The sequence below is a fragment of the Lissotriton helveticus genome, chromosome 10 (genome assembly GCF_964261635.1).
Source record: "Lissotriton helveticus chromosome 10, aLisHel1.1, whole genome shotgun sequence".
NCBI lineage: Eukaryota > Metazoa > Chordata > Amphibia > Caudata > Salamandridae > Lissotriton > Lissotriton helveticus.
In genome coordinates, this window is record NC_136071.1 from 36,048,407 (window position 1) to 36,073,898 (window position 25,492).

At 46.3% G+C, this 25,492-nt stretch overlaps 1 protein-coding gene across 2 annotated transcripts in view; it reads right to left on the reverse strand.

Moving 5' to 3' along the window:
- Positions 1-244: 244 nt before the first annotated feature.
- The window catches only part of LOC144785834 (uncharacterized), a 103,241-nt gene continuing 77,993 nt past the window's right edge, over positions 245-25,492 (reverse strand). For both annotated transcript variants that reach the window (XM_078664680.1, XM_078664679.1), the window contains 4 exons: positions 21,789-21,945; positions 16,010-16,102; positions 9,312-9,421; positions 245-1,703 (listed from right to left, as the gene is read on the reverse strand). In XM_078664680.1, the coding sequence (XP_078520806.1) occupies positions 1,620-1,703; positions 9,312-9,421; positions 16,010-16,102; positions 21,789-21,945 (444 nt within the window). In that variant the 3' untranslated portion in view covers positions 245-1,619. The remainder of the gene's footprint in view (positions 1,704-9,311; positions 9,422-16,009; positions 16,103-21,788; positions 21,946-25,492) is intronic.

Sequence of the window (25,492 nt, forward strand, 5' to 3'; positions counted from 1 at the left end):
ACCTCTTCCATGCTCAGGACGGCCCCTGGCAGTCCGCGTCACGGTGGGCGTGTGCTGAGGATGGCCGGGGTCCGTCCGAATCCCGCTCACTTATTAATTCTCCCGCACAGCGCCGAAGGGGTTAACATATCACAACATACGCCCAACCATCATATCATGGAGTGACTGAAAAGGGTGTCACGCTCTCCTGGTTTTAACTTGCTATTGTGTTATCCTAGTGATGAAAGAGTGCCCGACCACCCAAACCATTTTTGTCACTAGACCCAAAAGGAAAATTGGTGACATGGCTTTAATTCTAAATGGTTTGCAATGTCTGAGCAAACAGAGTAACATACGTTCCCAGCTCTCGTCCAGTCATTTATATAAAAATTACACAGCACCTGAGACATCTGAGAGAGAAAGCAAACTTGCAAAAATGTATATAAGAGTACATTGGTTGCATCATCGCCCAACATGAACATTTGACTCCAAACCTGTACCCTTCTCGAATAAAGTATCCCTAGGGTAGCACCTGGTCTTTAGAGAAAAGGCAGCATTGGGATGGATATAATACGTGCAATGTTCAGAGTCCCGCCTTCCTAGTGTCTTGTTTTTAGTGTAATCTTCCTGTGAATGCTGTTACTGCCGCCACCAATCAAAAAAGCTGTGCATGTTCACATCCTTACCAGGTAGTCCAGGTTTCGGTGAAATGAGGCTAGCACTTCCATGAATTGACACACAGTGATGCCTCTGGCTGGTACTTCTTGGCGCCCCTCAAAGTGTACAATATCACCGCCTTCTCATTGCCCTGGTCAGCTTTGGAACATAGGACATGTAGTGTGACCCAGGCGTGTGATCCAGCCCAGGACTCTTCAAGCGAGCCACCAGTAGACGTGCCCAGAGCGCTCTGAAGAACGCCCCGAAGTGTACATTTTAACTAGGGTGGAGGGGGGTCAATACAGCATTTCAGCACCTTGCAGCTCGCCGCGGTGTGGCTGTTACTCAACCTAGTTTGTGTGTTCTTCTCTCCTGCAAGCTCATCATTCAGCTGTCCTCTACAAGCAATTAAACGCCCTCCCGCCCTTTATAATTCGCATATATGAAACCCCAGGACTGCTTATATGCTTATGCAATTAAAAATGCCTTTATGTCAAATATACTGTAATCCAAATTTCCATTTACTTTCTTTGAGTGGGAGACATTCCTTCCATCTGCTTCATCCACAGTACCTTCAAAATGAACCCCCACGAGCAGATGTGGCACCGTCCCCACCACATTTAGCCCCATGACCGTGGAATTAAGAGTTGCAGCCAGATTGCTAATGCCAGCGATGGAAAATGTAGCATTGATTTTGAAAATGGCAGCTGACCGCTTCAGTGCCAGGTATCATCAAGCAGGCAAATGGAAGCCGGGCTGGAATGAGAGGACCTCTGCGACTCAAAAAAATCCAAATGGAAGGCATGGTGGCCGTGGTATAGTCTGTCGCGACAGGAGAGGATTTTGTGGTGAGACAGAGAAGGCGAGGAACTGAAGCTCTGGCATAGGGTTCTGTTTAGAAGGTATCTCCAGCCTGTTTCAACGTGCAGAGTGCCACCATGGTGCACCACGCGGGCGTTAAGAAGCGATGTACCACCTTCGAGTTACAGCATGGCGGCCAGGTCTTCGCGGCCCATCTTCAGCATGAGGTCGAACAGCGTGCCCACCGTCGCCTCCGAAATCTTACACTGCAGAGAGGGAGACAAGAGACAAGTCATTATTGATACAGCAAGGAGAGATTGTGTGAGCTTGTGTGGCAGAAGTTGCTACAGCTATTACATGTACAATAACAAAGAAGTACACACAGTAACATTCATTGCTAAGTAACACAAGCTTCTGAACTGCATAACTCATACATATTTGATATGAACTTATATAATGTGCCTACTGCTGTTGGTGTCACCTTGAAGGACCACTTTGGTTCAGATGTGCTCAAAAAATGTATTTAGGGTAAAATGATCGCTATCTGTATAGCGCAATCAACTTTTACGTACATAGGGTTTTTGAGCTGAATAATGTATGCAAAGTTGTAGGGCAGCACACCACAAACACCAATAGGAACGAATTCAGACCTGTTGCTGCTTATATGACAAAGTAACACAACCGAGCATTGTGTGCAATACTGGTGTCAAACAAAAACAGAGGCACACAATGGGCAGAAGATGTGGGAGCCAACGCTGCATGTTTTATCAACTCATAATATATTTAACAGTCACGAAAAGTACAGATATTGTGCAGTATACCCTTGAATGGTGTCTTCGTAAAGACAACTGCAGTCCAATTTATGGCTGTAGTACAGAAGTCACCTAAGACCGCTTTCGGACTGCGCGCAATGCTACACCGCTTGTAGCTTAACACAAGCATTGCATTGTTTGCTTTTGTTTTGGCAGTGTCATCATCATGACGCAATGTGTAGTAAATATGATGCAGCATTAGCTTTGTCACTCTGCGTAATACAAAGATCAGTGAGATCGCCAGTAGGGGAACAGAGCGGTTGTATTCTTCATGGGAATTAATGCTGGTATTCCTAGACCAGAACACGGCGGAGCTGTAGGTTACTGTGGACTCTTGTCAAACAGGAGGTGGTAAAGACAGCTACATTGTGTCTCTACTCTGAAGTACCCCTTGAGGGTTTTTTAACAGTTTTACTATGTTTGTCAAAGTTACTAAATTGTCTATCAAGTAGGAAGGGACCTTTAAGTTTGACAAGTATTCTCGACTTAGTATTATGGCTCAGTTTGCACTCCGGAATCCCACGTCCTCCCTCTCAGATGAGTTCAGAGGGGTCCTGTGGACCTTATCTTTCTGTTCTACATGGTGAAGTTGACATCTCCACTGAGTCGGTGGAAGTTTCGTCCAAGAAGCTCTTTCTCTCGCTGTATACGTCGTCGTTGAGATGTTGCATGGGAGGTTAGGTTCTGAGGGGAGCAGAGTGGTGTCAATGCTAGATAAACTACTCACCCAAGCCCACCCAGCGTAGTGTATCCCAGGCCTCCCTCAGAGATGTTTGATGACCAAGCTCACCATGGTACCTGGAGCTGCTCTTCTCCAGGAAGCAGATCAGCTGGGCGCCCATGCGTTTCCCGCTCTCCAGAACCTCAAGCATTCAAAGTAGTCCCAGGGAAATGCGAATCACGTGCTAAGGATTTATTTTTACATCACTGTTCTCTTTCAATATAAAAAAATAACTTTATGATTTGTGTTTTGACCACCTCTACTAATTTAGACCATCTTACAAGAGTGATATGACATGCTTTTTTTTTTTTTGGGATGCTCAACATGAGAGCTTGAAGGCAAGTGCATCTTTATCTTCCAGAATAAATCCATGCTGCGGATTGAGATGTAGAGTCTACTCCCTGTCTCCAGGTGCCTCAGAAAATCTTTACAAAATACCCTTCTGTCGGTAGAGCATACGTTTTCCTAATGCAGTCATAATAGTTAATTTAAAAAGCGGATTTTCTCAACGGGCCACAAAATTATTACACAATATATACACAGTAGCGCACGGTACGGTATGGGCAGGGGGGCGGCGAGAGGGAGAGGAGGAGTTGAAGAAAAAAATTACAATTCAATTACCTGATCTCGCTGCGTCATTCCTCCGTCCCTCACACGTTGTGTCTCTTCCAGGAAGCTCCCCGGCTCCCCACAGCCAATCACAACGCTTCAATGCAGCGTTGTGATTGGTCGGAGCACCATGATTCCGCTCTCAGACAGGGCTGTAATGCAGCCTGGGTGGAGAACATGCAAAGTGTGCATGACGCTTTGGCTGCCACTAGACAGCCGGACAAAGCGTCATGCGCACTTGGGAGTGCAGCAACCACTCCTCCTCCCCGACGTCAGGAGAGCCAAGCACCGCCCGTGATGATACTAAAAATAAAATGATAATAACTGCAGTCCGTTATTATCATTTTCTTTTACACTGCTCTGTGAGAAGTGGAGCGACGCTCGTCTGCCTTAGCGGAGGATCGCCACTGAATATACATAGTAACGACACTAACCTAGCACTGACAATAGCCAGGTTAACATGCAGGCCACCTCTCCCACATTTGTGAATGATCTTTCCTGCTCTGGTGCAACATTGTTCCAGATGTTTGACTTTGCATCCCCTATTCCCCAAGGTAATCTTTCACCTGACATCTGTGCACGGTGCCTGTAAAATGACCCTGGCGTTTGAAGCAATCGCAACCCATCCTTCCCTTAAATGGGCAGCCCTGGTCCCTGAAGAAGTATTGTATCCTATCACCGGGTTTCAACCACCCAACCATACCTCCTCTGAAGGGCCTGCGTCACTTCACAAACAAAGACACGTGCACTTCGTGGTGAACTCGTGCTTTTTAATCACGCTGTGGAGCCATGCAATTATTTTCAGTGTGGCTTATTTACTTGCATTATTTTTAGTGCACCACATGCATTATTTTCAATATGGCTCACTTACCTGCATTATGTACCACCTACCATACTGCTGCAAGCGCGCTGGACTAGCGCTGTGGACATTTTAACCTTTTGTTTGTTTCTAGCTGGGTTTACCTCGGTGTTTTTCTTGGGTTTATATTTTCCCTCGTTTTTAACTTGCTCCCTCCTGCCTACATCCCGCTCCCCTTACTGCACATAAAAACGGCACCTTTGTGCCTTCAAAGCACCACTACTTTGTGGGTCCGGGTCCTGGCTCTTCATTTCGGGCGCCATCTTGGATTGGGGCTTGGTATTTGGCGGCGGCCGCCATCTTGGAGCGGACTCGCGCGCCAAGGGCTCATTGGAGAGCCTATTTAAGGCGGTCCTTCGTGGGGCAGGGGTCGTTACCACCTACCATACTGCTGCAAGCGCGCTGGACTAGCGCTGTGGACATTTTAACCTTTTGTTTGTTTCTAGCTAGCTGGGTTTACCTTGGTGTTTTTCTTGGGTTTATATTTTCCCTCGTTTTTAACTTGCTCCCTCCTGCCTACATCCCGCTCCCCTTACTGCACATAAAAACGGCACCTTTGTGCCTTCAAAGCACCACTACTTTGTGGGTCCGGGTCCTGGCTCTTCATTTCGGGCGCCATCTTGGATTGGGGCTTGGTATTCGGCGGCGGCCGCCATCTTGGAGCGGACTCGCGCGCCAAGGGCTCATTGGAGAGCCTATTTAAAGTCGCTCCCTTACGCGCAGCGGTACGCGCAGTGGACGCCTTCTCTGTGCCTGAGTCGTGCCGGAGTCCTGCCCGTCTGCGCCCGTCAGCGTCGCGGGGCGGCGGAGGACTTTGGTCGGGTGAGGGTAAGGATGATCTACTATTCCTCGGCGACTCTTCATGCTATGCGCACCACATCTAACTTGTGTCGTTCTGTATTTCCTGGTCGACACAAGGGGAAACGTCATTGCCCGGCATGCGGCTGGTCGCCTACGGGGGCACGGTGCAGCGTCCTTAGGACACCCGAGGCTCATGTGAAACATCGCTGCTTGCTGCTTAACACTAGATCGGTAGCAAGGCATGCCCTGCACATACACGATCTTCTGGTCAGGGAGAATCCCTTATGCCTGCTCCTGACCGAAACCTGGTTGGGAGAGGCGTCGAACCCAGATATTTTCACGGCGGTCCCTTCATCCTATAATATTTTCCGCCAAGACAGAGCTAAGGGTAGGGGGGGAGGAGTTGCTGTGGTGGTGAGGAAAGACATTTCCTGTTCAGTTCTTCCCGTGAACTCCATCGAGGGCTCCGAATCCCTGAGCTTTATGCTTAGACTGTCTCCTGGTCAAGCGCTTAAGGGATTGCTGGTTTATAGGCCTCCCGGCCCGGTGGGCTCTTTTTGGGACGACCTACAGATAGCCATCTCGGAGTTGGCTCTGTCTGCGCAGCATTGTCTGCTTGCAGGCGATTTTAACTTTCATCTTGATGTTTTGGACGATCCGGATGGGATCAAACTCCTAGATATTACATCTTCGCTTGGACTAGCACCGTTTGTGCTAGGGCCTACTCACGAGAAAGGGCATACTCTCAATCAGGTGTTCTCTTCTGTCCCTATTGTTGACATCGCTGCACGGCCGGTGCTTTGGTCGGATCACTGGCTGATTGGGTTTTCCGTGTTGGAGAACGGGCGGTCTGGCATCTGTGCCCCCGTGGTGCCCAGAGCTGCCTCGAGAGCGTTACACAGAGTGACGCCGGCTATGTTGGAGCAGGCGCTCACGGAACATCCGTGCTCTCTCTCGGGCGACCCGGAAAGAGACACTGAGGCCCTTCAGCGTTGGTTGACTGAGAGGTTGGATACTCTCGCCCCAAAGGTAACCCCCAGGTCCACCGCGATACGACAATCTGCGCCATGGTTCACCGAGGCGCTGCGTGTGGCTCGCAGCCAGTGCAAGGTTGCTGAGCGGGCTTGGCGCCTTCAATATGATGGGGAGGCTAAGCTCGCCTATAGGTCTGTGGTGAAGGCCTATCACCGGGCTATTCTTGGCGCCAAGCGGGACTACCTTGCCAGGAGGATTGAGGTATCGGCGAACTCCTGTAAGGAGATCTTTACGATAGTGAAGGAATTCACGTCGCCGACCTCTTATTCACCCCCGCCTGTGTCATCTGAGGCGTGGGCGTGTGATCTTGCCACTTTCTTCACCAACAAGATTAAGGCAATTCAGGCCTCCTTCTCGGAGAGCTCAATGGAGGATGGCTGTGGACCTGGGGCAGGACCTGGAACATCGCCCGTGTCCATGGCAGTACTGGCTGACTTTCCACCTGTCTCCAGTGACATGTCTCGGACACTGTTGGCCAACCTTAAATCTGGCTCACCACTGGACCCCTGCCCTGCCAAATTTTTGGCGGGCATGGCGGCAGTGGTGGATCCTTTGGTCAACCCGATCCTTAATGCCTCCTTGCGGGAGGGGATTGTTCCACGCACCTGGAAAAGGGCGATGGTGATCCCCCTCCTGAAAAAGCCTGGTCTTGATGCCGAGGTGTTGGCCAATTACAGGCCAATTTCACTCCTTCCGGCGTTGGCTAAGATCACGGAGAAACATGTCCATGGCGTCTTGTCGAGCTTTCTTGAAGCTAACAATCTGCTCCATCCATCCCAATCCGGTTTCCGTCCGAACTTTAGTACGGAAACAGCGTTGGTGGAGGTCTCGGAGATCATCAGGGAGACCTTGGATGTGGGTGGCAAGGCCATGCTAGTCATGTTGGACCTGTCGGCCGCCTTCGATACCGTCCCCCATGAGGCGCTTCTCGCCAGGCTCCATGACATCGGCCTAAGGGGGACGGTGTTCAGATCGTTTACATCTTTTCTGGAGGGCCGCCGCCAGACGGTCTGGGTGTCCCAGAGCTCCGCCGAGATGCCGCCATTGGGAGTCGGGGTTCCACAGGGGTCTGTGTTGAGCCCGACATTGTTCAACATCTTTATGTCCCCTCTGGCGGCGGCGGTGGAGGCTTACGGAGCCCAGATCGTGTCCTACGCCGACGACACGCAACTCCTCTTCACATGTGGCAAAGATCAGCCCTTTGATGGGGAGAGAATTCGGGATTGTCTGGATATGGTCTTCGGCTGGTTCCAGCGTAATAGCCTGAAGGCCAACTCCAGCAAGTCGGAGGTTTTATTCTTCGGCTGTGCTATCGATCCCGAATGGCGGCAGTGGTGGCCGGTTGCTATGTGTCCTCCGGCGCAGTCCTCTACGGTTGCCAAGAACCTCGGTGTTAGGCTTGATAACAAGCTCTCTCTGAGAGCGCATGTTCTCGGCCTGTCCGGCACCTGCTTCGGTATTCTGAAAATGCTCCGCAAGTTTCTCCCTTTACTATCTGCGGAGCACAGACGGATTACAGTGCAGGCACTAATCGGATCTAGGCTCGATTATGCCAATGCTCTCTTTCTGGGCTTACCGGACTATTTGGTCCAGCGTCTGCAGGTGGCACAGAACTCTGCAGCCCGTGCGATCTTTGGTCTGCATAGACGAACACGGGCTTCTGGGCTGCTGCAGACGTTGCATTGGCTGCCGATCCGCAAACGGATTATGTTTAAAGCCCTGACGCTGGTGCACAAAGCTCTGTTTGGCACAGGTGCGGGATATCTGCAGAAGAGATTGGCTTTTTATCGTCCTGCCCGCTCTTTACGCTCTGAATCCCTTTTTACTGTTGTGGTCCCACGGGTGAGGAAGGCGCGTACGGGCGGGCGTTCTTTTAGCCTCAAGGCCTCACAGCTGTGGAACTCGCTCCCACTGGTACTTCGCAGTACTCCCAACCTGCTTCAATTTAGAAGGAACTTGAAAACTTGGCTTTTTAATCTTTCTGTTTAGGTGGATTTTCTTTTTCCTGCTTCTGGGATCTGTTTTTCTTGTTATGTTCTACACTGTAGTTGTTGTGGAAAGCGCCGGGACACTCTTTTAGAGTAGCCGTGCGCTATATAAACGCATTTTAACATAACATTTTAACATAACATAACATGCACCACTTACTTGGATTATTTTCAATATCACAAGTATGTTATTTTTGAATGCACAACTTGCATTATTTTCAATATCGCTCGTTTGCTTTATTTTTTAGTGCCCCACTCACTTGCATTATTTTCAGTATTACTAATAACTTATTTTTTAATGCACCACTTACTTGCATTATTTTCACTGTTGCTTCTTTGCATGATTGTCAGTGCACCACTTACTTGCATTATATTCAATATCACTAATATATTATTTTGCAATGTACCATTTACTTGCATTATTTTCAGTATCACTAGTATAGTATATTTCAATGACCACTTGCGTTATTTTCTATGTCGCTCATTTGCATTATTTTTCTCTGCACCACTCATTTTATTTTCAGTGTGGCTCAATTAGTTGCGTTATTTATTTTTCAGTAACCACTTACTTGCATTATTTTCAAAATCAAAAATACGTTATTTTTCAATGCACCACTTACTTGCATTCTTTTTAATATTACTAGTATGTTATTTTTCAATGCACCCCTTACTTGCATCATTTTCAATATCACTTCCTTGCGTAATTTTTCAATGCATCACTTTTTTGTATTATTTTCAATGTCGCTCATTTGCTTTATTTTTCGGTGCACCGTTTACTTGCATTATTTTCAATGTGGCTCAATTACTTGCGTCACTTTTTAGTAACCGTTTGCATTATTTTTGAATATCACTAATATGTTATTATTCAATGCACCACTTACTGGCATTATTTTCAATATCACTTCCAAGCATTATTTTTCGGTGCACCACTTACTTGCGTTATTTTCAATGTGGCTCAATTTCTTGCGTTATTTTTTAGTACACGCTTTAAAAACCACAAAAATGTTCATGCGCTCTTTCAGTCCAGTAAATATGAAACCATGCCTTACCTCCCATTTCCTCAGCAGTATTTCCGCGGGGTCTTTTTCCGTCTGTTGCCATTTTTTAATGAAGATCAGCTCAACGGCCAGATGTTCCGCCAGCCACCTCCAGTCGAGGCCTGGAATAAGAAAAGCAGAGCCGATCAATTAGTTGGGGTTGGTCCACTACAAAGCTTCACAACAGGAGTTTGCATGGGCACGTGCAGGCCCTCGACTTCATTTGGGGATGTCCCCGCTTCTTCACAGTGGGCACATCTGGTTACAAATTGAACCATTGGCAGGAGAATTTATTGAATGTGGATTTTACCAGATTGGTAGTAGAGTGCAGACTGGGATTTTGGAAGGCTTAAGTCAGAAACATTAACCGCATGCGTGCAGCGCGAATTCCCCGCCCATGCTGACTCCGCCTTGCGCGGGCGGAGTCATGACGGAACGGTTCCGTCATCAGCACAGCTCAACCGACGCTGATGACGGAACCGTTCCGTCATCAGCATCGAAGGGGTTAAACAAAAATACAATAGTTGTAAAATCATAAGCTTGAGAACATATTCTAATTAAACAAAAAATGTTGTCTACGGTGAGATTTTAAAATAAATTGCCCTTGCCAAATACAACGTCGGGACGGGCTGCTAGTCAATTGAATAAAGTTGATGGAAAGATCTGGCAGAGATCCAGTCCATCTCACATATCACTTCCTTCCACTGACTCGTTAGTGTATGAAATAAAAAGAGTTAAATTAATTCAGGGAGTACAGCTTTCCACTTTAGAATTCTACTAGATGTCATGCGGTCTATGAAAAATAATTTGCTAATATTCCTGTTGAAATGTAGCTTGAAAGTAGAGAAAAAAACAAACCCCCAGATTCATCAAAGTCCCGTTTTGTGAGTCCTTAATAGCGATTATTAAGGAATCGCTATTAAGGACTCGCAAAACGGGATTCATGTAGAAATCGCAATATTATTTGCGATTTCTACAGCTTCTTTATTTGCGATTAGCAAATTGCTAATCGCAAATAAGGAATGACTCCCCATTCATTCCTATGGGCCTACAGGCCCATAGGAATGAATGGGGAGTCATTCCTTATTTGCGATTAGCAATTTGCTAATCGCAAATAAGGATGCGATTTCAAGGCTGCCAGGGGTGTCCAAAGGACACCCTGTAGCACCCCTGAAATGAAAATGTAGACTGATGTTGCGCACACACATGTCAAAAGGACATGTGTGTGTGTAACATACAACTTAGAAAAATGCACTAAAGTGCATTTTTCGAAGTTTTCGCTATTTACCACGAAGTCAGACTTTGCGGTAAATAGCGGCCAAAAATTGCGATTTCGCAATTCTAAAATGGTTCATGAATTGCATTTAAGGAATCTCAAATAGAGATTCCTTAAATGCAATTCCTCGCAATTTAGCGATTTCGCAATTTGCGATTTTTGCATTTGGGATGATGAATCCCAAATGCAAAAATTGCGCTCGCAAAGGGCCAGATTCGGAGAATCTGGCCCTTTGCGAGCCGATTTTCCGTTGATGGATCTGGCTGAAAGAGTTTGAAGGCACTAATTCTAAAGAGACCTAAAGTATGGTTCCAGTATACCTTACCTAACCCCTGTCGTCTGCCGGCTCTCCCAGGAGCGGGCCAGTTTTACTTACAGGTCAGTTTGGCATCTGATACTAGGCTTTTTTATACTAATTTTAAATCTGGAGGTCTCTTTGCAGCACCAAAGAGAGGAGCATGGGAAGGGACATCATGGAAAAAGGTGCGTTTTGTTTTCTCATCGTAGTCTCCAAATGCTAATTCCTGTTCTATTTGTGCGCGAGGTGTGGAAGCGACTCCGATACTGAATCATTAGACCCTTTTGTGTGACCAGTCTCATTTGGGCAATGAAAAACATATAAAATTTGCTATAATGATGTATTAGTATGATGTAATATTTATTGGCACCTTTCCTACATGTAGGAGTAGACTTTACTATTTTAAGTGAATGTTAATGCAGTGGGTTCTGTGTAGGGCACAGTAATAGGGTTTGTGCAGCAGCCAGAAGAGGTTTATGAAGACAGCAAAGGAGAAGGCAGGACACCCCACATTCTGCCACCCAAGAGGCTGGTGCAGAAAATAACAAAGGGTGATGGAAACTGAGAAAGGGGCCAGGACCCAGGCACTGCTTGGAACTGGGGCACGTGGGCACCCTGAGACGGGACAGGAGTCCCCCGAGACTGCAGGATGGAAGTTCTGTGCCGTGTGGTTCACGGTGGGCAGTCTAATGCGGCTTGTGGTGGGTTTTTGGCATTGCCACCACCCGCTTCACCCCTCCTCGTCCAGGGCTAAGCTGAATTCAGCCAATCTGGGCAGGTGGTTTGGGTGAGGGCGGCAAGTACTGCAAATGGGCCTTAAATTAAGAGAAACAATACACATGGGCTTAAGCTGACCTAAAAGGACATGTTGGGCTGAAAGCTGCCCAAAGGGTGCCAGTGAGCTGCCCTAAGGGTGACAGCGAGCTGCCTTATGGGTGACAGCGAGCTGCTCAAAGGGTGCCAGCGAGCTGGCCTAAGGGTGACAGCAAGCTGCCCAAAGGGTGCCACCGAGCTGCCCTAAGGGTGACAGCGAGCTGTCCAAAGGGTGACAGCGAGCTGCCCAAAGGGTGCCACCGAGCTGCCCTAAGGGTGCCACCGAGCTGCCCTAAGGGTGACAGCGAGCTGCCCAAAGGGTGACAGCGAGCTGCCCAAAGGGTGCCACTGAGTTGCCCAAAGGGTGTCATCGAGCTGCTCAAAGGGAAACAGCGAGTTGCCCATAGGGTGCCAGTGAGCTGCCCAAAGGGCAATGCCCGAGGGGCCCGTATCGTAGTTCCAGCTGTGGGCTGCTTTTTTGAGCAGCCTGGGGGGCGATTTGGGCGGTTTCTGCGTTGTTCGATGCCACCAGCAGCCCAGTGGGTGCCTTAGCGGCCTTTCTGAAGGCAGATGGGCGTCCAGTACCTTCCTTTTATCAATGGCAGAGGTGTCACTCCCTTTCTCTCGCTGGGCCAGCCCTTTCATATATGCATCTTGAGCAGGGACAGGGCGCCTCACTTGTTTTCAGGCGTTTCACCAGTGTAAACTAATCCATGCATTTTTTTAAACCTCTTCCCCCACCCCCTTTTTTAATAAAATTTCACAGAAGCAGTGTTTTGCAGAAAGGCAAGTGTGGCCGGGCCGATTTTTTATCGTAATCTAACCCTGATGCCCCCTCCTTCTCTTCAGCGCATCCGCCACGGGGTCAAAGGCACGGACCACCACGGGCGGCAAAGTGCCTAGCAACGTCACTGTTCGGAGCGCCCTGAATTATCAGCTGCGCCACAATGCAGTCAATGCATACATAATGTCATCTTTGAACACGCATATGCAATACAATAGGGCTCGCATTTACGCAAGTTTAAGCTATTGGCATTGTAAATGGCAATGCGTTTTATTTATGTTTTAAAAACCAAAACATGAATAAAAGGCGTTGTCATTTACAATGCCAATAGCTCAAACTCACGTAAATGCGAGACCTATTGCAAATGGTAAGCATCACGGACAATCGAGGGAGGGTGGGGGATACGGGAAGGGAAAAGGCATTGACACAGGGCGGTCGGGGGGACGATGGGATGGGAGAAGGCACGGAGAACGGGAGGGTGGGGTGGTAAACAAGCCACGACAACAGGGGGGGGGGTAAAGAAGGCACCAAAGCCTGTCGTGCCTCCGGTAGGAGAAACTGAATAAAGAAAATAGTGCTTAAAGACTAAATAACAGGTACCGTATAACAACCTAAGTAAAGGGGCCAGTCGCCATGGGACGTGACAAATGAAGAGGAGGCGGTACTAAGGAAACACTAACAAGCCTATTTACGAAACAGAAGCCAGCATTTAGGACAGAAAATGACACAAACCAAAGGCAAATATGGGCGGGGAGTGGGCAGGGCTTCTATTCGATACTCCTCCACAACAAGTCTTGCAGAACAGCGCATTCGCGCTGGTCTAGGCTCGACCTAAAAATTGTAAAGGAGCAGCAGCATTCGGACAGAGTCCCTACAAAAATCTTTTGGAAGTCCGAGGAAAGTATTGTTTCTAGTACGTTCGTAATGAGGCTTAAAAGAAAGTGAATCCGATGGAAATAGCTTGTTTGGTAACATTGGAAATAACTTGTGTTATTATTAACACACTGACAGTACACACAAGGGTGGGTGGCAGTGGCCGGTACTACTTACTGGCCTTGAGTTTTGCAGCACTACACACCGTGTGACAGGAGTCGGTGACTCTGCAAGGCAGCAGGCTCAGGCTGGGAGCCACCCCCACGGCAATTATTTCGGTTTGCCGCTCGCTTTTTGTCCAGCCTGCCGAGTGTCCTCATTGCGTCCCGTCTGTCCTGGCCGCAGTTGCAACTGGTCATGGTCAGCCATGACTCCATGACAACTCTCTCCCTGGCCCTGGGCTCAGCAATAATGAATTTGCCGGCCATAATAAGATCATAATATTACAGCGGCACAGGCGGCCTAGAGTGAGCAGCAGGCAGCACTGCAAGCTGAGCGCCAAAAATTGCGGCAGGTGCTGCAGCCTACAAACCAGTAACCTGCTGCCTTTTTCCCGAATTCCCCGCTCTGGCAGCCATTGGGCAATACCTTGTGACGTCAGGCTCGGCTATGTGACTCTCAGAGCCCCATGGCACTGCAGGAAATAATAGATACATTGTAGTGAGCCTGCCAGCACCGTAGCAGCGCCCCAAGCCTGCGGGAGTAGCACAGACAGGCCATGGGTGGTGCGCTGCAACACACTCAGTTTGCAGCTCTTAAGTGACAGCGGAGACGCATGCATATGCGTGACAATGCATTTCAGTGCAGTGATGCGGAGCACCACACTGAAATGGGTGAGTCTAACACCTGATGCGTGGTACTTGGCAGGACTGCGAGAGTGCTGCTGTGTTTGTCCAGTCTAAGATTCCAGTCACCCCAGATTTGGAAACCTTTCATCCCACTGACTGAAAATACACCACCAATGTGTTTTCAAGGTTGTGCAGACCTCTTCCTCAGACGATACCCAAAAGCAGCGTTATAAGGACTGAAGTAGCTGAACTGGGTACTATGGGGCAGATTTATGTTGCCTGACGCATCTCTGCAAATCAGCAGAGCTGCGCCAGGAAAGATGCGGCAACCAAGTTTATCCTTGCACCACCCATGATGCGCCGCATTTACAATGCAGCGCACCATGGCGCAGGAATAATCAGATGCGTGTCGTATCTAGGGCGTGAAGTTGGCGCAGTGCTGAAGTTGTGTTGCATGCGGCACGCAACTCCAGCACTTTACCAACTTGCCCTATCTGTAACGTGGTGCGTCAAGTCTACGCCTGCTTCAAGCAGGCGCAGGGTTTTGACGCATCAGCGTTGGTAAAGTGACTCCGTGAAAGCTTGTAGATTTCACTGAGTCACTTTTCAGGGGCGTTTCTGCAACGGCCCCCCCTGTGTGGAAACGCCCACATGAAACCTGACGCAGGTTTCATGTGCCGCAGGGCCTTACATCGTGACGCATCTCCATAGATGCGTCACGATGTAAGTATATCGCAATGTGCCGCAGGGTTTACGCCGCCGCTGTCTCACAGAAGTGACGCAACGGCGGTGCAAAAGTGGCGCAAGTCCAACATAAATCTGCCCCCTATGTGTTTTTTACACACAGTTCAAAAACACCAGTATTAGACTTATAGCAGTGATGAGACATAAACACAAGCAGTCCAACTTGTTTGTTTTTCTACTTTTCTTTGGTTGATCAGGCTTACACTCCCCTTCAGCAAAACAAAGGGAGGAGTCTGGTCAGTAGTGTCTGAAATGAGTGCTTCAGAGCAGGAGGCCACACCGCCAGGTTTTTGCGCTCTATATTTCAGGTGAGCGGAAGCTCCTGCTTAGCTTCGGTCCCTATTTTGGGTTGGGGCGGTGGGATGTAAATAGCCTTTTGCCCTTACTTGCAGGGGAAAAACAGCTTTTAATTACCCCTCTTGATATGCACCGTAACCTGTGGCTCTGGCACATAACAAGCAAGCAGGGTAATTAATAGCTATTATTGCCTGTGGATATGGGCAATAACACTAAAGTAAAACTGTTATTGCACTCTTTGAGATTCTCAACAGCCTTATGCTGATGGTAACATACACTTTTCTATTGGCTGCTTTACTGAATTGAGGGAAATAAAACTACATCCCATAAGCGTTAACTAACGGTAGCAAGTAGTTTCAGCCTCAACCTGTGGCTTGCCCTTTGTTACCCGTGGACCTGCCCTAGCTAGTCCAAGGCATCGGCAGAAGCAGGAAGTGGAAAGGACTGCAACAGCCATCTTCACTTTCTGTAGTTTCCTCTCTGTGTCCTCCTGTTGTCTGTATGGCTGCAACTTTGAGGCTTCTGAAGGGTTGGGGATTGTGGGTGAACACTGTGATGTCATCGTGGTCAAACGGTACATTATATCACTTCCACTTCCACTGGCATTCTGGAGAATGAGTAAACCTCAGGCAGTAGTCCGTCTGCTAATAAACAAACAATGCCAGCAATTTCCAATGCACTCTAATAAGAACCAATTACCAGTTCCAGGCTGCAACTGGATTTACCTGTACGCTTCTTCACAGCAGTTGATTGCATGCCTAAAAACTGAAATGCGACCACTGGATCCAATAGAAACCATTAGTAAGTGGTGAACTGGACATGCACACTTCCTCTCACCTGTGGGATGTTGTAGGCTGAGTGCTGTTGTGAACGGGTACCGGTCCGATAGCTTCATATTTTTGATGGCGAGCACTTCCGGCAGACGCGGACCTGTAACGGACAGGCACCAGGTGAATATCGAGCAGGGACCCTATTCCAATGTGTGGCTTTAGAATTTACAGGTGACATTTAGGGCTTGATATAGAGTTAAGTGGTGAAGGAAATTCCTCAGAAGAATCCACCCTTATGGCAAGATATCCCACACTGGATTAACTCTAAATTTAGCACTTCCTATTGAAAGAGGCATATTTACCATTGCCATCAAGCTGTAACCTAGGGCCATATGAACAGATTTTAGGAATAGTGATTACTTAATTGTGTATTCTGCAAATCGCAATTAGGAAATTGCTATTCCTAATGTATGAAACACAATCAATTTAATTTAGCGATTCATAATGGGGTCGCAAACAAACCTACCTTATGACCTGGTAGGGCACACCAGAATAAGGGCCTGATTTAGAGTTTGGCGGATATGTACTCCATCACAACTATACATACAAATGCACTTGTGATAAGGCGGACGGGATAGCCATCAAGTTTGTTATGGGAGCCCCCGTTCGGCAAGCTCTAAACCAGGCTGTAAATTCCACAATTACGTGGAACGGGTTGGAGAGTGGTTCCGTTAACATTCAAGTGGGGCCGCACCAAAGAGAAACCCGAATATTGAATCACTGTTATATTTTGTCGCTGAAACTAAATGCACTCTCTGCTTGTCCAGTACATTATTCCGCAATGTGGTTAGACCAAGGAGAGTCTATGGGCCTGATTACAAGTATAGGTGCTATTTATCGTATGGGTATAGTATAGGTGTTAAATAATAATACCACTGAGTTTGTTATTTATCGGGTGCAGTAAATAGCATGTATTACGAGCTTCTGGGGAATAACATGCAGATTTTGGTGTTTAACGTGCCAAAATCCGCTTGATAAGGCATTTACCCTCAGATTCATCAAAGTCCCGTTTTGCGAGTCCTTAATAGAGATTATTAAGGAATCGCTATTAAAGACTCCCAAAACGGGATGCATGTACAAATCGCAAAATTTATAGCGATTTCTACATCTTCCTTATTTGCGATTCGCTAATTGCTAATCGCAAATAAGGAATGACTCCCCATTCATTCCTATGGGGAAAAGGCCAATAGGAATGAATGGGGAGTCAATCCTTATTTGCGATTAGCAATTAGCGAATCGCAAATAAGGATGCGATTTCAAGGGTGCCAGGGGTGTCCAAAGGACACCCTGTAGCACCCCTGAAATGGTAAGGTACACTGGTGTTGCGCACACACACGTCCAAAGGACATGTGTGTGTGTAACATCCAACTTAGAAAAATGCACTAAAGTGCATTTTTCTGAGTTTTCGCTATTTACCACGAAGTTACACTTCGCGGTAAATAGCAGGCCAATATTGCGATTTCGCAATTTTTAAAAGGTTCATGATTAGCATTTAAGGAATCTCTAATTGAGATTCCTTAAATGCGATCGCAATTTGAGAAATCGCAATTATTTGCGATTTTTCAAATTGCGAGTTCATGAACCATTGATGAATCTCAAATGCCATTTTTGCGGGCGCAAACGGGCGAATTTTGCGATTCGCACCGTTTGCGCTCGCAAAAATGCTTGATGAATCTACCTGTTACTGTATAGTTTTCCCCTGTTAAATTTCGGCAGGTTTGACCTAATGAAATTTAAAGAAGCTTGAGGTATTTAACGCATTTGATAATCATTGGATGCGTTAAATAAAACTCAACTCGTAATTTCCGACCCGTGCGTAAACAGAGGTTTATGCACAGGTCGGGAAAAAAAGACTGACTCATAATCAGGCCCTATGGAGGTTCCCATTCAAGATGGAATACTGAATGATTTCTCAGGGTAAAGGTCAGCAAGAGCTCATGTCAGCCCGGACAGATTATAAATGGCAAACTAAGAAATACAAATTCTCTTGCAGCTGCTCAGTTAGACCCTGGAGTTGCTTCTGACTCTTCGTTTGAGTTAGTATTCCCTGTCCTGTTGATGCTACAGTTCATGTTCTGCCATGGCTGCCAGAAATTCAGTAATCTTACTGACTTTGGCAATGTCAAGAATTTTGTCTGCTTTATGGAGCGGTCTCTTTGCAAACAGACCTTCGACCTTGAGCAATGGATCTATTCAAAATTCACTTTCAATGTTAAATTTAAAAAACTGGTCTTTGTTTTATAATGTTGCATTGCATTCACACAAATCCGATTACTTGTAGTAAAGTGTCAGTCTCAATGGTGTCACATCATCTGGAGAATGAGCAGATGAATAATAAAGAAAAAAAATAAATGTATATTGATTCTATTTGTAGCATGTCGCGTGGGATTATTGGCATAAAACAAGGAGTCCTTCCAATATGTTGATATTTTCTTTTCCATATGGGTGAGGATGGGATGCATACATGTGATTTTATTGTGCATAAAAATCAGTTTGACAAAACAGATCGTTAGCCTACTCACAAAATAATTAATAAAATGCAAATCAAAACCCCACAATACTATTCATGCAAAAAACGATTGACAAATGAAGATGAGAAATTTAAATATTCATTAAGGCCATTTTATTGTAATATCCTACAAAAGTGAATCTATTCCATTTTTCAATAATATTCTAATGTCACACCCTTCAGGGCGCAAAAACATTTTCATAGACTTTTGTAGCTGTAACATTAGTTTCTCCTTATTTTTATACCATACCTTGCAAAACTCGTTTTCATGTTCTTGCTTTAGGTAGAAGATTTAAGTTTGAATTTGTTGTCAAACTTTATGGGATGTCTGACTGATATATCCCAAACACAGGGACATTTGTACATGTAGATTATTCTTTCTTTTTCACATTCTGCACAGTATCTTAAGGTCACTTTTTAGCATTAGATGGCTACATTAAAGTTGACCTAGTATTAACATTGTTACACTAGATGAAATCCAAGCAGTGGTAAGATCAGAGCCTTTTGGTTCCCCAGTCATCTATACCTTTAAACCTCCTTTCAATTCAGCATTGATTCCTTTCAGTTTTGTTTCCTGGTACATACCACAAGAGGATTTCAACTGCCTTCATGCATTTTGCATTTTTCTTAAGGTGATTACATTTTAACATCTCCCACTGTGTTTATTGTTTCTTGGTGAGCCAGTATTCTGTTTTTCATGTTTCCTTGGGGGGGGGGGTGCATTATATGCACCTTCTCTTGTGGTGGGCATTTTCTGGCAGGCTGTCTCACTGTGCAGGTGTGTGTTCATGTCATTGCTGGGTACAAGAACTTGTTGTGTTACAAGAAGACATGCCCTCCTCTTTGGTACTGCTGCCTTTGCTGACCAGAGAACCGTGCCCAGTACTACTTCTCTTCTACTTGGCAGTGAGTTATGCCAAAGTTAATTGTCTCCTGAAGCATTTTCTTTCACATTTGCTTCTTCTGCAAGCTATTCCAATGTGAATATCCAGCTGTCAATGTAAGAAGCAGACAGAAGACAAACGGGCAGGTTCCCAAAGCATAAGAAGCTGTTGTAGCACCAACTTCTTGGATAGACAAAGGCGAGACAACCATGATTTAGGTCTGCAGTTGGAATACCTTACACCTGATTTAGAGTTTGGCGGGCAGAGTGCAGCCGGTCAGGGTGGTCGAGGACATTACCTCCACCACCCTGACGGACTAGCACCCATGAAAATTTAGAGATGACCGCTGGCCCAGCGGGTGTTTCTGTACATTAGTAGAGACCACTGTCACAGCAGTTCCTGTCAATGTACTAAAGGTGACCAATCAGGCAAGGAAACGCCAGGTTCCAATCTCAGGTGCTGAGTAATCCGCAAAACGGCGTACTGTGCTTATTGTCTAATCTGAGTACCACCGGCATCACCAAGACCTCAAGAATGCGTTTAAATGCCGATTCATGATTCCCTGCAGGAGGTTCATAATGTCACACTTAGCATCCCTTGGAGCAGCTTGCAATCGAGTTGCAATACAAGTGCAGAACGATGAGGCTGGGTCGTTGCTTGGCACAATGTGCGTTGACTGATGGCTTGTTCATGGTGGAGCTTCTTTCCCTAGGGTTGTTTTTGCCTCGATGACTCTCTCAAGCCCATCATGTGCCAAATCCATGGGGTTCTGCTGCATTGACCTTTCCATGACCCCTCTCTCACATGTGTTTCATTTGTATTACAACACCTCTCATACCAGTGTAGGGTGTTGGAACACTTTATAGCACACACACATACAGAGACAATTACTCATACATGTGTAAATCAGTGTATAGAAAATGTTATGTAGGATTTACATGTCATCCATACAGGTAGGCATTTTTTAGGTGTTTGGTTGGGAGAAGCACAAACTCTGGATTCAAATACTAACACAGTAATAAAAATGTATTCCAACCCAAACCAATTTTAGAAACATTAGGATATTTAAAGACTGGGGAAAAAACATACGTTTTAAACCGTACCATGCAGCTTTGGTGGTAGTTCACAGCTCACTGTGCTATATTACGATTGAAAGCTATGACCTGCAAGCTACAAAAGGATATCCGTGACAAAAGCCGTAACCCACTGAGCTATGCACAATAAATACAGTTCTGTGATCTGCATGGCACACAATTGCAGCAGGCATAGGAACCCTCTGCCCTACTTTAGATGAGTCAAAACTGCTAATAGACAAAACTTCGATCTCTTTTCAGCAGGAAGACTAATCACCAGAGGTATTGACCATGACACTTTTATTGTTGCCTGAAAATATGAGGAACTTTGCAGCGAGAGCGTGAAGGGAGTGATAATGCTTGCCAGGCCTGCTGAGTTTGTTACTGGATGCTGATATTGCAACACTGCTGCAAAACTGACCCCTAGTAATAAAACCACCACCCTACCTATCCAGCCTCCCTGGGAAAAACCCGGAGCCTGGGAGGGCCAGTCCGGCCTTGATGATTTGGTGCCTAAAAAGGACCCAAGTCTATAAACTGTTCTTTGACAGTAGATGGGAGCTCTCCTTTCTACTGTTGATAATTTCAATATAAAATCAGAAGTGAAAAACGAAAATAGTTATTGCAAAAACCTGTAACAGGTGCACAAAGGGGGTTCCTTGTGCCTACCATGGTTAAAGGCCTGATATTATAGTGACCGCTAGCACCTGATTGGTTTACATGTAAGCCATTGCTCTACACCATGGGTACTCACAAACATTTGCCCAGGGGCTACAAAGTATAGTCTTTGGTGTGATTGAGGGCCGCACTGATGCCAGCAGGGCAGCGGGAGGGGGTCTGGGTGGGTCAGGGATTGTGAAAGGTGGTCTAAATGTTTTTAAAATAAACGGGCAAGCATTTATTTGCAGGTTAACTAAAATTACGGGGTGCAGGACACCACCGTAGTTACTTCATTTAACCTGCAAATACCTGCTTGCCCGTTTATTTAAAACAAAATCTGAACAGGGGCGTAACACAGGCCCCCGCAGCCCAAGCGGTGCGGGGGAGCCCCTAGCTCCAAGGGGACCCCTCGGCCCTGAACTCTGGCTGGGACAGCTCCTTATTGAGCCCGTAGGGGCCCCCCCTAAGTACCGTGCAGGGAGGCCCCCTCACTTTTCGTTACGCCAGTGAATCTGAATATTAGTGCTCAGCAACTAAGTTGCAGCTGGTGCTGCTGTTCACCTGGGGGTCCGCATATAAAGGTCAGGAGGGCCACAAGCGGCTCCCGGGCTGTACTTTGAGTATCACTGCTCTACACACGGTTCCTCCGCGGTTGCTTACCCAGATACTGGAGGAGGGACGGCTGGCCGCGCATCACTTTCACGACGTCCATTCTCAGTTCCTTCAGCTTGTTTGCCATGGGGCGTAGTTTCTCCTTGGACCTATCCATGATCTGAAGCGTTCGCATGAGCTCTCTCACATTCAGAGGAAGCACCTCCTGCGGAAACAGAAAGTGTAATCAGGAAGGTCTTGCGTTTTGGTTCCACCAGCTTCGCTGTTTGCAATGTGGCCCAGAATCATTCAGAAGACAGACTATCTCAATGAGCACTGCGCCACACTACCTCGCTGGAGACAATGGCCTGATTTAAACTTTAGCGGGCGGGCAATAGTAGAATACTCCGCTGCCCGAACAGACTACTCCACCCTCCTACAGGAGTCCCCGCCTGCAAGATTTTGAGATGTCCGCTGGACCAGCAGAGAATTCTAGCATTGGCAGGAACAGTAGTCACAGACGTTCCTGTCAATGAATTGTAAGTTTGACGGACAGCTCTGTCAACATGATGGAGTCACACAGCAAACTTACAATGTTTTTTTATTTTATCCAAAACAAAAACCCAAAGTGAGATTTTGTTTTGGAAAATGCCCCTTGGCCTTTGGAGTTTTCTCCTATGGCCAGGGGGACATTTTGCAGTTTTCATTTCCACCAATGGACAGTGAAAACTGCCCATATGTTTGCCCACTCTAAATTGGGTGGGTGGACACATCGCGAAATCTTCAACAGCCCATCCTCCGTTGGCCTACCAGAGGTTTCTGTCAGCGCCAGAGACATAATGAAGGTTAGTTTGAAAGGTTTAATGAAGTTTTTTTCAACCCTTTGAAATGTGTGTTAAGGTTAAGAGATATACAATGTAACAAAAAAATCAGCAAAATTAGGTTTTGCAAAAAAAATCTCAATAAAGCAGAAAAGCTCACTTGCAAAACCTTATGACACAATTTGTCTCAAAAAATGTTGCTAGAGGGATTTTTGTCCCAAGGTGGAAGCCAAAAAAGCCAAACAGCCTCCTCCAACTAATGATGTTATTACTCACAAACACCCAGGGCATGCTAATGAAGGCATAGTGAATGCCCCACCATTATTCTCCACCCTCGATGTTTCCTCCCTTCGCCGCACTCTTACATGCCACCTGACGACCGCCCACTCCCCGAACACCACTGTCCACCTAGCCTACCTCCAGGGACCTTGTCATCTCTTTCTCTCTTCTCCTGTGGCACACAGGGCAAAACCTTATAAACCATGTATCCATTTGCATTATTGTGTATCCACGCTGTACTGGTATACTGTCAAATGCCATGAATAACAAAGCAAAACAAAAAAAAAGGAAAGGTACGTGTGTATTCTTCATATCCTATCATCTGTGTTTTATGGACCTCAGAGCTCTAAAATTATGCTTAAATAACAGTTTTTCTTTTGATTGTTCTTTTCTCCTCTCTTTTTTCTTCTCTTTCTCTTCTTCTCTCTTTTCTGTTGTAAACATAACTAATGCAGCACATTAACTCTGATGTCATACAATGCAAACTTGCATGTATATGATGGAAGCTCTGCAGACATTTGATGTGACATAATAGCTGTGCTGTCATTAAAAATATTTACAAAACAAAAAGAGGGATTTTTGTCGATAAGTGAAGTTTTGAGAAGTTAACAAAACGCTGGGCCTCATTTATGAGGTTTTGATGTAGGGCAGTGAGTAAGGAATTTTGCACCATGGTGCAAGGGTGTCACCATGTAAAGGGTCTTTACGTGGCCTCATAAATATGCCGTGACATATTGCGCCACCAGAACGTCAAAAAAGTGAGGATCTGGTGACGCAAAAGTGCCGGTAGGGCCTTGTAAATGAGGCTCTCTGTACTCTTCATGAGTACGAAGATTGTAAACTTCAAAAATTTTCATTGACAAAATGCGCATGTCTCCATTCCCTGACTGAAATATTTCAGAATTATACTTGTTCTTGCAAACATTCGCTCTGCCTTTGTTTAATAATAATAATCCACACTTGTAAAGCGCAAACATCCACCCGTAAGGGTCTCCAGGCGCTGGGGGCCATCAGGAAGATTAAGCAAGCTATTGCCAAGAGTCACATGGTGCTGAGCTAATCTGCCGCCGGCGCCGGGGATCAAACCGTGATCTCCAGATTCCAGCGTCAGTCCGGGATCGAACCGTGATCTCCAGATTCCAGCGTCAGTCCGGGATCGAACCGTGATCTCCAGATTCCAGCGTCAGTCCGGGATCGAACCGTGATCTCCAGATTCCAGCGTCAGTCAGCCTGGCCGCGGCACCACACCTCTCCCTTGATAATGCACCGAAAGGTAATCAGTGGCTTCGCAGCTCAAGTTGCTAACTTGGCAGGTGAATTACATTTTCTCGAGTACCCGACCTGCAGATCTCTTGTTCAATAGTAGATTTGATTTTTCTCTCACGGTGCTAAGTATTCAACCAACAGATATTTTTGTATTTCTTCTTTTCTATTCTGAACTGTCCTTCTCCCATCAGGAAATGGCCAGATGAAGAAAAAAACCTTGCGAATCCTGATAAGGTGCTTGTTACCTACAAGTGGTCCTCGTGCTTCGATTCTATCCTTTTTGCCCCAGTATGCACGTCTAGGAGGTGTGCACAGGAGCAGGGGGAGTGGCTGGAAAAATGGGTATACTTACTACTAAATGGAAGGGGTTTATGGAGAATAAGAAGAGGTGTAGGAACAGTGAGGGGGAACCTTGGGGATGAACATGCACTCACGACAAACCAGTAATTTGCTATTCACAAAACACACTTCTAAAGTTACTACATCCAAAAGGGGGTTTATTTTAAGTCTCTGTCTCCATTATTTTCTATGGGAGGGTGTTGCAGTATCACTGGTTGGCCATGAATGGTGCTGGACTTACTACTATTTCTTTTTTCGGCAGTAGTAACTTAGACTGCTTTTTCAGGCGGTGAATACATCACTCTACACTTTTGTTTAGTAATAAATATCTTTAAAACCATTCAAATCTTTTAAAACACTTAAAAGTCCTTGTATCCAAAACAAACAATTCATGTGGGCTACACTTTTGAGTAACTTTACACTCGGATTTTCACCAAAAGTAGTAGTTTTACTCAAAAGTGTAAGAGTAAATTACGTATAAACTACTCACAAGTGTAAGATACCTTTCTTAATAGCCCTTCCTGTGTCAGAGGGCAGGTAAAAATAGAAAGGGACCGATTTTCAAAAACATCACGCAGCGCATCCCCCAAAGAGGCTGCGCTGTGTTGCGTGACCGGAAGGGAGCAGGAGAGCGCCATATCTTCAGAGATATGGCGCTCTCCTCCACTTTCCATAGCGCCTGCGCTGATTTCAGCTAAGCGCTAAGGTGCGTGCCTGTATCTAGCACCCTTCATTTACAAAATACTATGCCTAGACAAGTTTCAAAGATGTTCCTACTTTGTATGTGCATTGCACATTGCACCACGCATGCAAAGTCGGAAAAGCACAGAGAAATGAAAAACATTTTTCCTGTTAGCGCCTCCTTTGAAGTGGTGTTAACTATTGGCACAAATCCCGGTCTACAATTCTTTGTAGATAGTGTTTTGCGTCAAAAGGCAGGTGTGGTTGCATGAGAACCCCCATGTATTACCTACGTAATGCTCCCTCAGTACTAAGTAACGCAAAGCATTACTGAACGCTGCTCTGTGCTACTTTTAGGATGATTTCCAGCACAAAACAAGTTTTGCG